Source organism: Lissotriton vulgaris, chromosome 4_1 (assembly GCF_964263255.1).
Source record: "Lissotriton vulgaris chromosome 4_1, aLisVul1.2, whole genome shotgun sequence".
NCBI lineage: Eukaryota > Metazoa > Chordata > Amphibia > Caudata > Salamandridae > Lissotriton > Lissotriton vulgaris.
In genome coordinates this window covers 1,718,208,838-1,718,223,738 of record NC_141691.1, presented here as the reverse complement: position 1 = coordinate 1,718,223,738, position 14,901 = coordinate 1,718,208,838, and the positions used below count along the sequence as shown (strand labels likewise).

Sequence of the window (14,901 nt, the reverse complement as noted above, 5' to 3'; positions counted from 1 at the left end):
TAAATAAACCATCCCTTTAGTCTTTATCCAGGTGCTGCACTGGGCGATGACGTGTATCGACTGGCAGACCCCTGAACTACGACAGTTGAAAGGCATCACCCTTATTTCCTAGGTGGGCTTGCACAGCAATACTCTTGGAATTCAGTTTTAAACCTACCCCAAATATTTCCCTATTATGATAAGAAAAACAAGATGACAGAATGAGTTTTCAAGTATACTCTGTTTACCACCTGACTAAAAATATTAGCAAAATATACAAAAAACTTTCGTCTAATTTACAGTATAAAAGATTACATATAGACCTGAAACAATATGTACAAAACATTCTCATCGTTTTCACTGAGATATTTCCTTTCATTTCATGTGTGCAGTGCATTAAATTAGAAATCTTTCATCCACCAATGTTTTAGCTGCTAGATTCCTCTGCCCCAGTGTATTTCGAATGAAGCGAAACATCTAAAAGGAAAGAATAAAATGAAAGGTTGTTACTCGTGCCATATGATATTAATATAAAACACAAGGATCCACCTGTAGATGGGTTTCTTTCAGTGGAAGTTCTCTCACTGGTTAGAGCGTGTCTCCTACATTGGTTGGAAGCACACAGTGTTTGCTTAAATTCGCCTCACACACCAAAAGAGCACTTGGTGTCATGCTTCAAAATGGGGGTCTTCCCGTCCCGCTGCGGGACGGGGCGTCCTACGACTACGTGGGAGCACTGATCCTCAGTACTATGTGTGGTGTAGGAGTTTGTGAGAAGAAGGGTCAAGGGTGAGTGAAAAAGGGAGATTAAAAATGACCTCGCCCCCCTGTGGACTAAAAACTTTAAATATTCCCTGGAGCTGGTCCTATTAAAAGCAGTGGGTCAGAGATGTCCTGCGTTAATGTGCGGATACTCCTAATCAAGTCAACATGTTTCGAAGCTCTGGGGCTTCTTCGTCAGGACTATAACTGATCCTTTCTATTCTCACTATGTTAACGAAAATTATATTGCTAAAGTGAAATTAGTGTTATGTACAAGTAAGTGAGCATGCAAGTAATCATGCAATGTATACAATACCCTTTTGGTATTCTACATATTATTCTGGAAAAAGAAAGCACAATTAATTACATGCGCTTCCTTCTGCGCAAACACTTGTCACCTGTAAGAAAAGTGTACCACAATGTGAATGATGTATAATTAGCCATCATCATGTATTTAACCACTAACTCAGTGTCCTGTGGATAAAAAATGACAGACAAGACATACACACACTTAACAGAAACCACACTAAGTATGTTTTTCAATATTATACTTACCTTGCATACCAGACTAAACTCCTCATTCTCCACCCTGTTTTTTTTAACCAGAATATAGAGCGTGTGGTTTCTAACGATCCATCTGGCAATGCCTGATTTAGACCTTCCCTTTATGGTGTTTGGAGAAAGCAACAAAGATTTGTTGTGTTTACCTAAATGGTTTGGTCCTGTCAAAGTAGTACATGAGGGCTTGTTTAACATCCAAATTATGGAGAGCCCGTTTCGCAACTAAATCAGGTTGCAGGAAAAACACAGGAAGTTCACTGGACTGGTTAAAGTGGAAGTGAGACATCTCCTTAGGGAGGATTTGGGGGTTGGTGCGAAGGACAACGCTATTCCTTTGAACTTGGAAAAAGGGTTCTTCCAGGGTTAATATCTGTAGCTCACTGACAAGCCTGAGTGAAGTGATATCAACCAGAATTGCACCTTCCAAGAGTGGAACTGAAGAGGGCAGGAGTGGAAAGACTCAAACTTAGGGTCCATGAGTCTTGTGAGTACAAGGTAGAGATTCCATGACGGGGCTGGTGGGACCCAAGGAGGAATTACCCTTTTGAGAACCTCCATGAAGGTTTTAATGACCGGAATCCTGTCTATTTTGGAGGTAGAGAGCCACTGCGACCAGGTGTAGTTGTATGGAGGTGAAGGATAGAACAGAAACCTGCAAGTGAAGTAAATAGCAAACAATGTCCTGCACTGTGTCTTTAAAATTATTGATATCTTTTGAGTGAACGCAGCGTACACAAAATCCTTCAACTTGCCGTGCTTGGCAGGCCCGGGTGGTAGGTCTGTGCACGTCCTTCAGAATTCTCATGCATTCAGGTGGAAACTAAGGTACCAAAATTCTATGACCTCAGGAGCCAGATCGCACGGTAGAAAGACCCGGGATCTGGGTGCCTGTTTACTCCATGGTTCTGGGTGAGAAGGTTTGGCCAATTGGGGATCCTCTCGTTCAGAACCGAAAAGAGTTCAAGCAGAGTTGTGAACCAGAGCTGGTGGGCCCATGTGGGAGCCACGAGGAGTAGAGTGAGGGAAGTCTACCAAAGCCTCTGAACCATAAACAGAAGAAGAAGGAGAGACAGAAAAGAATAAGCAAATATGCCTAACCAGTTCATCCAGAGCACATTATTGCTGTACTGTGGGTGTGGGACCCTGGAGGCGAAGATTGGGCATTTAGCGTTTTCTGCTGTTCCAAACAGGTCTATTTGCGGAAAGCCCCATTTCTGGAAGGAAGAGGTGTGGCGCCACGGGCAGGTCGACTGATTTTGGAATCTGGGGATCACAGTTCGATCCCTGGTGCCGGCGGCAGATTAGCCCAGCACCATGTGACTCTGGACAATAGCTTGCTTAATCTTCCCGACAGCCCCCAGCGCCTAGAGAACCTTACGGGTGATTGTTCGCGCTTTACAAATGTGGATTATTATTATTATAAGTAGCAGAGGAAGACTTGCGGGTGGACTTCCCATTCGTGGACTTCTTGCCATATCCTGCTGAGGAGGTCAGCAAGTCGTTGTCCATCCCTGGAAGGTAATCCGCTAGTGAATGGATTTTGTGGCAGAGAGGCCACTGACAAATGCTCTGGGATAGCTGCGGGGATAGTGTACCCCCCTGTCTCTTTAGGTAAAACGCGGCTGTCATATTGTCCGTCCAGACAAGAACAACCTTGCCTATCAGGTGAGGGAGGAAAACATCAGGTGAACGTCTAGGAGTTCCAAGTAGTTGATATAGAGGCCCATTGTGTCAGGGCGCCCATTGGTCTTGGACAGTGGGGTCCTATAAATGCGCAACCCATCCCGTAAGGCACGGGTACTCATAGTACGGCCGTGAGCCGCCAGCGGCCCGGCAAGCCTTCCTTGGCGTTCCGCAGACCTTGCAAACATCGTACCTGTTTTAAAAAAAAATGTAAAGAGTGTCAGCAAACACTGCTGGTTGCTGCTCTATGGGGGCCGGGCGATTAAAGATAGTCAGAGTGGAGCTGCATGGGCTCTAGGAAGAGGTGAAATACAGCAATGCTTCATTAACAAGCAGGTATTTTAAAGAACTTTGAAGTGCTTGAGTGCTGCTGTGTGTGCACCCGTGAAGCTGACACGACACACACAAGGAGGGAGGGGGGGGGTTTGGGGTGAGGAGGCGAAGTTCTTTGAACTCAACGCGCCTGTATGTGGCACATATATTTCCTGCAGGTTTCTGGTGGTCACATACATAAGCTTGCTTGCCCCTGGCTAACAGCAGGGCTGTCTTTCACAACCTACTGTTCATAACAGTGTCCAAAGCTTCACTTTACACCCAGCGCATGGCTGGAGCCGGGCCTTGGGAAGCATTTGACCAGGAGACCCTTTTGCTCTGTGACTCAGGGGCCATCCCTGCGGTTGCGGGAAGCAGTCCTCCCACTTCGCTGCTTTCTCTGCTCTCTTGTAATCTGGGAATTGTTGCACAATTACAGTGACCAGGACTCAGAGACAAACCCCATGATTGAAAGATCACTCTGCGTAGCTTGTGCTCCCCCGAGTAGCATTTGTTTTATCAACACTGAAGGGATGAAAAACTGAGTCGACCCACCCTTACTTGGAATCTCTGCCCTCCGGATTACACCGGATCTCTGCCACGGCGGTCCAGCCAGCACTCGTGCACCCACTACATTAGGGTGTCATTAATACGTGCTGCAGATTTGGGGAAGGTGGTGTGATGTGTGCAGCAAAGAGCTCTTGCATTTCGAGATATTTCTAATAGAATTATTACACCTCACCTAGACAGAGATAGGGAGACGGAGAGGGAGGCTGAGGGAGGGAGGGAAACAGAGCGTGGGAGATAGAGAGTGAGTGAGGGAGACAGAAAGAGGGAGACAGGGGAAGCAGAGGGAGGTAGTCAGGGGGAGGCAGAGGGAAACAGAGAGGGGAGAGACTGAGGGAGACAGACAAAAGGAGATAGAGGGAGGGAGACAGAGGGAGTGAGACAGAGACAGACAAAGTGAGGGAGACAGAGGGAGGGGGACAGAGGGAGGGAGACAGACAGAGGGAAGGAGACAGACAGGTGGAGATAGAGAGAGGGAGCCAGAGAGAGAGGGAGACAGAGGGAGGGGGAGACAGATGGAGGGAGATACAGGGAGGGAAACAGAGAGGGAGACAGAGACAGACAGAGGTAGGGAGACAGACAGAGGGAGGGAGACAGACAGAGGGAGGGAGACAGACAGAGGGAGGGAGACAGTCAGACAGAGGGAGATAGAGAGAGAGGGGGAAACTGATGGAGGGAGACACAGGGAGGGAGACAGAGACAGACAGAGGGAGGGAGACAGACAGAGAGGGAGACAGGGAGACAGAGAGGGAGACAGACAGAGGGAGGCAGACAGAGGGAGAGAGACAGACATAGGGAGGAGGGCAACAGACATAGGGAGACAGAGGAAGGAGGGTGACAGGCAGAGGGAGACAGACAGAGGGAGACAGAGAGAGGGAGGGAGAGAGAGAAGGAGAGAGAAGGAGGGAGACAAGGGAGAGAGACAGAGAGAGGGAGGGAGAGATAGGGAGACGGAGGGAGGGAGAGAGAGAGGGAGAGAGAGGGAGAGAGAAGGAGAGAGAGAAGGAGGGAGAGAGAGAGAGAGAGAGAGAAGAGAGAGGGAGGGAGGGAGAGAGATGGAGGAGGGCGACAGGCAGAGGGAGACAGAGGGAGGAAGACAGAGAGAGGGAGACAGAGAGAGGGAGACAGAGAGAGGGAGACAGAGAGGGAGGGAGACAGAGAGGGAGGGAGACAGAGAGGGAGGGAGACAGAGAGGGAGGGAGACAGAGAGGGAGGGAGACAGAGAGGGAGGGAGACAGAGAGGGAGGGAGACAGAGAGGGAGGGAGACAGAGAGGGAGGGAGACAGAGAGGGAGGGAGACAGAGAGGGAGGGAGACAGAGAGGGAGGGAGACAGACAGAGGGAGGGAGACAGAGGGAGGGAGACAGAGGGAGGGAGACAGAGGGAGGGAGACAGAGAGGGAGGGAGACAGAGGGAGGGAGACAGAGGGAGACAGAGAGAGAGAGAGGGAGAGAGAGAGAAGAAGGGAGACAGAGAGAGAGACAGAGAGAGTGAGGGATGGAGACAGAGAGAGGGAGTGAGAGATAGAGAGAGGGAGGGAGGGAGGGAGGGAGGGAGGGAGGGAGGGAGGGAGGGAGGGAGGGAGAGAGCAAGTGGGAGAGATGTGTGTATGTTTGGTCTGGTGGCTCAGTGGAAAAAAGCGTCCCCTGCAGGGGCCTGTGTTCAACCTCATGGTCAAAGGTTTTTTTGTTCTTTCTAGCCCTGCCCCCCTCTCTCACTGACCCCGCGCCCACCGGTGTGGCCCTCGGCCATAAACCACGCTGAAAATTTGGCCCCTGAGAGAAAGTTTGTGAGTACCCATGCCATAAGGGAAGCGTCCGTAGTAACAGTTCTCTGCGGAAATGGGTGGAGGAAAGGCCACCTCTGCAACATGTTGTTAGTGTTCCACCACTGCAGAGAGCGACAAGTGTGGCGGCTGATCAACACTAGATCGTCGCAATGACCCTCCACCTGAGATCACTGTTGCACTATGAATTCCTGTAATGGATGCCTGTGTAACCTGGCATGGAGTACTACAGCAATGCAGGAGACCATCATGCCTAGAAGGTACATGGCTGTTCTGACCGTGACCAGTTGATCTGGTTGGAAAAGAGGGAGCAGTGCCTGAAAGAACTGAATCTTCTCAGGGTTCAGATAGGTCAAGCCAACCTCTGAGTTGAAAGTAGCCCTCAGATAGGGTTTGGGCCATGAGGGGTTGGAGGTGGGATTTTATGGCATTGATGGTAAACCATAACTCGTGAAGGTCTATTGTGACCTGAATGTGTTTGTGGCGATGGTGGTGGGTGGCAGCCCGGGTAAGGGAAGATGTGGACACCCTGTCTACACAGGTGTTTGGCTACCACCACAAGCCACTTGGTGAACAGACAAGGTTCAGTGTTTACACCGAAGGGAAGCTCTGGGTGCGCTGGAAGTACATGGAGTCTTTGGGGGAGGTGGTCTTCGAGCCTCCACAGTAGGGTGTGCGGTGAAAGCAGCCATGGGGAGAAGGCGTCTGAAGTGTGCGCATTGTCTCAGCTGTCTCTATATTTCTTGGTCTTTTCTAACATTTGGTCCACCTGTGGGACAAAGCGATGCTGACCACTAAAAGGCATGTTCAACCAACCCGAACCCTCCAGGCGAGGGTTTCTGCAGCATCTAGAGAACAGCGAATAGTAGTGTTTGATATGTGCTTACCCTCAGAGACTATTTCATATCTGCTCTTTCTGTGCTTCTGTAGGAGGAATTGAAGGAGCTCCTCCATCTCGTCCCAGTGGGTTTGATCATATCTTAAAAGATTTTGCCCACCACATCTAGGCACTTACTCTCCTTCTCAGCTGGTGGGGCATCTCCGCTGATCTAGGAGTTGGCTCGCTTACGAGCAGCAGTAGTGACCACCAGAGAGTCGGGCAGGACCTCGCCACAAAAATAAATGGGGTCAGGAGATGGGGGGGCCTTTATATTTTGTATCCACCATAGGTGTTATGATCCTGGCTTGGAGAGGGCCTTGAAGATGTCTGGCGTAGCATGCCCTTAAGCATGGGGTGGTACGGAGTAGAGCGGTGAGTGGAAGAGAGAGTTTAAAAAAGTACTCTTCTAAGGGCTCTGTATGTAGGTTACTCTAAGGCAACCCTACCAATGAGTTTCTGATAGGATATGGAATTGCCTGGAGGGGATGGTACAGGTCAGGGTCTGTGTCCTCCAGAGGGTCTGCATCGTAGGAGTCCCAGAGATCAACCTGCTTAGGGGTGTCAAATGTGTCATCCCCTCCCCCATGTCATAGTGAGGGGACCTGTGAGGTGTGATGTCAAGGGGGTCCCCTGGAGAAGCAGGCGGGGAAGGTGAAGGCTGAGTAAGAGGGTGAGGGGGCATGGTTGAGGAAGAGGGTGAGGGGATGGTTAAGCGTGGGGTAAGGAGCTGGAAGCCTTATCTGTCTTTTTGGGCTGCTTTGATAGAATCATAATGTCCAGGGCCTCCTTGAAGAACAGCTGCCATTTCAAGGGTGTAACAGCAGCAGACCCTGAAGGGCAGGCAAGGGTCCAGACAATATAGGGGTAGATTACCAGTTGTTTCTGTCTTGCATCGATCTCCTCCTGCAGTCTGAGGAGCATTGCTTTGATTGCGCAAGTGCAGATGTCAATCCTGCTGGTGGATACCAAAGCCTTCGGCTCTGAAGGTGGTTTCGGCTCCAAGATTGTGGGCAGCACCTAGGCAGAATAAGGTGAGCACAGAGGGTCGGCTTGGTGACAGTGTCAGAGTAGCTGGCGGGCCGGTTTCAAAGGTTTCTTCGGCACAGAACCAGAGTTGAGCGAAGTGTCCTAAGTGGTTTGTCAGTGCAGACCAGGGCCTGGAGGAAGTGGTGGTCCGAAGGCCTATCTCTGGAGCTCCAGAGTGGCTGTGTGCCCTTTGGCAGAGGGCTGCTCGGACTGAGAGCAGTGTCAAAGGGGAAGGGGTACCATATTCATGAACTGCTGGGCTGGTGGAATATCTTCGATTTCCAGATCGGAGCCAGAGCTTTCCTTGGGGAAGAAAGCCTCTTCATAAGCAGCTGACAGTCGTGAATGATGTGCCCCATCAATGTCCTTAGGACCGAAGAGGTCTGGGGTGTCGTCGTCTCTCCTGTATCATATCTTGAGACAGCATGCCCAATGGTTGCAAAGAGTGTTCTTGGAATGGAACGAGCGGCAGGGAGCTTTTTTTATGATCGAGCAACAGGCACAAATTACAGAACTGATGGAGGAAAGTCAGAGGATATTTCACATGGCAGTGAGGACAATATCGGAATGGTGTCCATTTGCTCACCGTCGAGTCAAAGGTGGAGAGCCTGAACAAGAGACTGGAGTAGACCCGAAGGGTGAATCCCACAAGGGGCTGCGGTTAACCCAGACCCCGCTCAAGGAAGTAATCAAATGTTTACTCAAGACAGAGAGTAAGGGAGATGCAATCAAAATACAATACCGACAAAGGTAAACCGGAAAAGAACACTGCGATGGTGTCAAATCGGAGCACGAGAGCACAAGTTCGAAGGTTGAAGGAAAACAATCTAACAATGGAGCGGATGCCCATGCTCATTATCAGCAACAGGAGGTGTCACTATACCTTGTGATTCAAAAGACTTCTTAGAAGAAAAAAAACATACACACATCTGGGTCCACCACTAGATGGCAGGAGCATGCACAGCATGTGATATCTACAGCTGCCATGCCTTGAACATTAACTTACCTTTGGTAACTATCTTTCCGGTGGGTACTCTATCTACCAGCAGATTCCTCATTAGTTGAATAATCCTAGGTGTCTGACTGGATCTGGAAACTTTAAAGCTTTCGAAGCTGGTATGGGTACAAGCGCAGCTCTGACACTGAAAGAATCCAACAGGAAGCTCCACGTCTGGGCTGCTTTGCCATTCTCACTGCCACAACAACCCAAAAAGAGCTGATTGTCTACTTTGAAGACTTTTGTGGTCAATGTAAACACTGACCTCCCTCCTGGGATCCAAGCTATACAACGGTTGCTCATTCTTTGGGGGATATGTGGTGAATAAAATGATAGCAGGGTGATAACTGACCCAGGTGAAAGGAATGAAACAAAAAAAGAAGCTCTAGGTTCGCAGCACAAGTTTGACTGCAAAAAAGGATGTGTTTGGCAGATGGACACTCAGCGATTGTAGCTCACTGACCCATCTCGCCGACATAATGACAATCAGAAAGGACATTTTTATGGTCAATAAATGCAACTAGCAACTGTGAAGGGTCTTGAACTGAGACTCCACTCAAAAGGTAACAGTAAAGTTAAGATCCCATTAGGGCATGATAAAAGAATACAATGGGAACAGATAAGTCCATTTCTTAAGAAACAATCATAATCGGGCATTTAAACAGGGAAGGCTGGTCTAGGAGAAAGAGGAACAGCAAACACGCAGAAAAATTACCCTCGACGGTACCCACTGCACAACCTCTCTGAGCTAAAGAGAGGGTAAACTTGAACATATCTGTCAACCAGGCCTGTAAGTAATCAAGGTTGATGTATGTGCACTATAAAACGAAGATATTCCACATCCTAGAGTAGGCAGTTTTGTCGAAGGACTACGAGTAGACAAGAGGACATCCACCACCTCAGGAGGCAGCTGAAATGAGCTTAAATGTCCCTGCTCCGTCACCAGGCAGGAAGGTAGAAGCTCTGACGACTGGGGTGCAGAACCATCGTTTCAGACAGGGAAAGAAGATCTGCTCTCATAGGCAGTCAAAGCAGGGGAAACCGGAAGAACAAGGTTTGCAGACCACACATCCTTCTGAGCAAATCTGGGATGATAAGAATGGCTAGGATCAGTCTTGATAAATAGTCCTCAAAAGTCAAAGATTCTAGAGTATTGGTGGAGGGGGGGGGTGGATTGGGAGAACGCATAGCAAAGTGGAAAGTTCAACCTCAACTGAAAAGCGTCACACAAGGCTCTCCTCAATGGATATTGGAGTGCGCAGATCTGCTGGCACTGAGCATTTTTTGAGGAGGCAAAGTAATCCAAATGAGTGCCCTATAGAGCAAAGATATCCAGGTCAATATCCGGTAGAAGACTTCCACTCATGATTGGCAAGATAATGCTAGCTCAGGCTGTCAGCTATGACATTCTCAGACGCCAGCAGGCGAGTGGCTGTTTACCATATCCCTTAATGGTGTACCCAAGAATGGTATTAAAGACACTTCATCCTCTTCCATGCTCCACGATGGTCCCCAAGCATTGAAAGACCTCTCCAGAGAGATTTCTCGGACATCTGCACTGCTGATTTGCAAGCTGCAGCTTTATCAGCAAAATAATGCAGGTTCAAGCTGTCAGTTCTGACAGTCAGAGACCCCGCTTCGTCACCGGCTGTCAGCCATATCCCTTGATGGTATGCCCAAGAATGGTATGAAGGACGCTCCATCCTCTTCCATGATCCACAATGGTCCCCCAGCATTGAGAGACTCCTCCAGAGAGATTTCTGGGATATCTACTTTGATGATTTTCAAGCTGCCTGGTATCAACACCTCATGACAAGGGAGTTGAGATAACAGTTTCCCTTGTATGTTTAAATACAACATCACAGTCATATTGTCTGTCAAGATCTGACCAACCGTAAATGAAGGGGAGGAAGGCCTTGAGTGCCAGCCAATAACAAAGCTCTAGCAGGTTGATATGAAGCACCTGCTCCTCCGCAGACCGGAAGCCTCTGGTCACCAAATGGGCTCCTCACCCCAGAGTGGAGGCATTAGTCACTACTGTGGTCAGGGCTGGAGGGGGACCAAAGGGCCAATGTTGTTCATGGGCCCACTCGAAGTCACCAATGTCACACTCCGAGAGCAGACACAAGAAACAAAAAGAATAAGAAGCCTTCTTCCAAAGGTAAGTCACGTCAGAGCTCATAGAAGCTCGTGGAGAAGTGTGGCTCACTGGTTAGAGGAGGCAGACCTGGAAGCAGATGTCAGCCCGGGATCAGGGTTCAATTCCCCGTCTCGGCGGGTCTTGGGCTCAAAAATTCCACGGACTCGACAATTCTCGCTCCGGTGCCTACTCGATTCATGGGTTCACACTCTGCGACTCTGGGCAATAGCTTGCTTAATCTCCACAACGGCCCCTCGCGGTGGGATGCCTGGCTTTCACCTTGTGGATACCCTGCCGGGGTTATCTCACAGGGGAATACCAGGACGGGTTCCCTAAGCAAGCGCTTAGATACCGGGTCGGTGATTTGCGCTATATAAATACATGTACATAAAGTCCCACAGGGTCAGTGAGGAATCTGCAGCTAGATAGATTCTCTACCAGAAAGAGCTTTACCGAAGGTAAGCAACTCGTTCTTCTCATAGAGACTTCTAGCCGTAGATTCCTCACCTTTTGAATAGATAACCAAGCAGTAGCTATTTTGAGGTGGGCCCGTGAATGGACTCAAACCAGAAAGTCCTGTAGGGCCAATCAGGTGAAATGCCCATCTTAGCGAAACATGTTGTCCAGACAGTAGTACTTTTTGAGCGTATGGAGTGATGCCTGGCAGATGTCCAGGACAGGAACTCTAAGTACCAACACAGTGGTAGCAGCTTTGGAACAGGTGGAATGAGCTTGCAGTCAATCAATCAATCAATCGAACAAGTTACTTACCTTCGGTAACGCTTTTTCTGGTGGATACAGTATCTGCCTGTGGATTCCTCACCTTGTGAATATCCCCTTGCGTCAGCAACATTCTGAAATTCTTCTGTAGCTCTTCACGCCGACTGGGACGAAGCCACAGAACGCACGGCTTCGTGCACGCGGCTCCGCTGATGTCCCTGACTCCATAATAGGAGTCCATTGGCGTGATGACATCAGTTCCGCCCTTTTTTCCGTGCCTTCGAGGCACACGGACGGACTGACAACAGTAGATATACACACAATGTACACAGTACCAAATAATCAAAATAACACACATAGTGTGTAGTCAATGCAGGAAAGCAATTATAATAACACATTTCCTTTGACAATAAAATATTTACATAAAAACAATGACACTAATACAGGTATAGAAGAGTGGATAACGGGGAGGCAGGAGGGCCAGGGAGGAATCCACAGGCAGATACTGTATCCACCAGAAAAAGCGTTACCAAAGGTAAGTAACTTGTTCGTCTGATGGATACATCTGCCAGTGGATTCCTCACCTTGTGAATAGAGTCCCACAGCAGTCCCCACTCCTGGAGGAGGGTGTCCACTCTACTATACCAGAAAATCCTGGAAGACAGACGTGCAAAGTGTCCGTCCCTCCTCATTTCGGAATCTAAGCAGTAATGCTTCGCAAAAGTGTGGAGGGAGGCCCAAGTTGCCGCTCTACAAATGTCCTCTACAGGCACACCCCTAGACAAAGCAGATGTAGCAGACCTTGCTCTAGTAGAATGAGCTCTTAAACCTTCAGGAGGTTCCTTACCTGCCAGAGAGTAGCATATCTTGATACACAAGACAATCCACCTTGACAACGTGCGCTTGTGCACCGCCTTGCCTCTTCTGGCTCCAGCAAAACGCACAAAGAGCTGGTCATCCACTCGGAACTCTCCGATTCTGTCCAGGTAGAAGCTCACTACCCTCTTAGGGTCCAAGCGGTGAAGTCTCTCCCTCCTCCTCATTTGAAGGGTGAGGGGGAGGGGGAGGATAGAAGGTAGGAAGGGTAACGACTTCCCTAGATGGAAGGGAGTTACCACCTTAGGCAGAAAAGCAGCCCTGGTCCTCAGTACCATTCGTTCAGCATGAATGGTCAAGAATGGGGGCTTTGAACTAAGAGCTTGAAGCTCACTTACCCTCCTTGCCGAGGTAATTGCAATCAGGAAGGCCGTTTTAAAAGACAACAGTCTCAAGGGACACTTGTGCAAAGGTTCAAAAGGTGAACCCATCAAGAAAGTGAGCACAAGATTCAAGTCCCATTGAGGCACAATAAAGGAAGTAGGATGACATTTATTTGTAAGGCCCTTTAGAAACCTTAAAACAATAGGCGATTTAAATAAGGACGGCTGATCCGGCAGACAGAGAAATGCCGACAAGGCCGAAAGATAACCTTTGACCGTAGCTACAGCAAACCATTGCTGAGCCAAAGGAAAGTGCAAACGGAAGTATGTCAGACAACCGAACCTTCAAAGGGACAATGGACTTCTCCCCACACCAAGAGACAAATTTAGACCATCTATAAGAGTAGATAGACTTGGTGGAATCACGCCTGGCCGATAAAATGACATCCACCACATCATGTGGGAGAGAAAAAGAATTCAGGTTGCCCCGTTCAATCTCCAGGCATGAAGGTGTAAGGTCCGGAGGTGGGGGTGTAGAACCTGCCCCTCCATCTAAGAGAGGAGATCTGCCCTGAGAGGGAGACGGAGTGGCGGGCACGAGGAGAGGTAGAGAAGATCTGTGTACCACACCCTTCTTGGCCAATCCGGGGGGATCAATATGACTTGGGCCCGGTCTTGACGTATCTTCCTCAGAACCCGAGAAATCAAGGGTATGGGAGGAAACGCGTAAAGGAGTCTGGAGTCCCAACTCAACTGAAACGCATCCCCCAAAGCTCCCTGCATCGGATACTGGAGACTGCAGAATGACAGGCAGTGAGCATTCTTGTGAGTGGCAAACAGGTCCACCCGAGGAGTTCCCCACGTCCGAAAGACGTGACGAACCACCTCTGGATGAAGCCTCCACTCGTGATCGGACGGGAACTGCCGACTGAGACTGTCTGCACGTACGTTCAGAACTCCGGCCAGATGATTTGCCATCAGACAAATCTGATGGTCCTGAACCCAGGACCAAAGACGCAGAGCCTCTCTGCAGAGACACTGCAATCCCACTCATCCGTGCTTGTTGACATACCACATCGCGGTCGTGTTGTCCGTCAGGACGTGAACCGACTGACTGCGAAGGGGAGGGAGGAAGGCCTTGAGCGCCAAACGAATCGCCCGCAATTCCAGAAGGTTGATGTGGAGTAACCTTTCCTCTGGAGACCAAAGACCCTTGACCTCCAGATCCCCCAGATGAGCACCCCACCCTGGGGTGGATGCATCCGTTATCACTGTGGCCACCGACGGAGGTAGTTGAAAAGGCTTTCCTTGAGACAGATTGCCTTCCACGCCCCACCAAGTCAGATCCGCTGCAGCTTCTCTTGAGATCCTCACAGACTCCCTGAGATCTCCGTTGTGTTGCTACCACTGCCTGCGGAGGCACCACTGGAGTGCCCTCAGGTGCCAGCGTGCATGGTTGACTAGCAGAATACAGGAAGCCATTAGACCGAGCAGATGACGAACCTTCAGGACTGGAACGACTGCTCCATTGTAAAATAAAGGAATCATTTCCTGTATGTCGCGAATCCTTTGAGGAGGAGGGAATGCCCGACACACACTTGTATCCAGTACTGCACCTATAAACAGGTTCCGCTGGGAGGGCACCAGGTGAGATTCGGGTATATTTATCGAAAATCCCAATCTGTACAACAACTGAGTTGTGACTTGCAGATGATGGAGCACTTTCTCTGGAGATTCTGCTTTGATCAGCCAATCGTCCAGATAAGGGAATACTGGTATCCCTGACCTTCTGAGATGTGCTGCCCCACAGCCATCACCTTGGTGAAGACTCGAGGCGCAGTAGTAAGACCAAACGGAAGGACCGCAAACTGGTAATGCTGCGAACCCACTGTGAAACGGAGAAACTTCCTGTGTGACTTCAGGATGGGGATGTGAAAATATGCATCCTGCAAGTCGATCGACACCATCCAGTCTTCTTCCTGCAGCGCTTGAAGAACCTGCGCAAGGGTGAGCATCTTGAACTTCTCCTGCTTCAGGTAAAGGTTCAAGATCCTGAGATCCAGGATTGGACGAAGTCTGCCATCCATCTTGGGGATCAGGAAATACCGGGAGTAGCATCTCTGACCCCTTTCCTGCTCTGGAACCACCTTTATCGCACCTTTTCTTAGTAACGCCAGGACTTCCTCCTGCAGAAGTAGCAGGTGGTCCTCTGAGCAAAACCTTTGGCAAGGAGGGTAATTCGGAGGGAATTCCCGAAAGGGAAGAGCATACCCATTCTCTACGAGATTGA

General features: G+C 49.4%; 1 protein-coding gene across 2 annotated transcripts in view; it reads right to left on the bottom strand.

Moving 5' to 3' along the window:
- Positions 1-205: 205 nt before the first annotated feature.
- TMEM67 (transmembrane protein 67) overlaps positions 206-14,901 on the bottom strand; it is a 1,133,211-nt gene continuing 1,118,515 nt past the window's right edge. For both annotated transcript variants that reach the window (XM_086965990.1, XM_086965991.1), the window contains one exon: positions 206-456. In XM_086965990.1, coding sequence (XP_086822116.1) covers positions 376-456 — 81 coding nt within the window. In that variant the 3' untranslated portion in view covers positions 206-375. The remainder of the gene's footprint in view (positions 457-14,901) is intronic.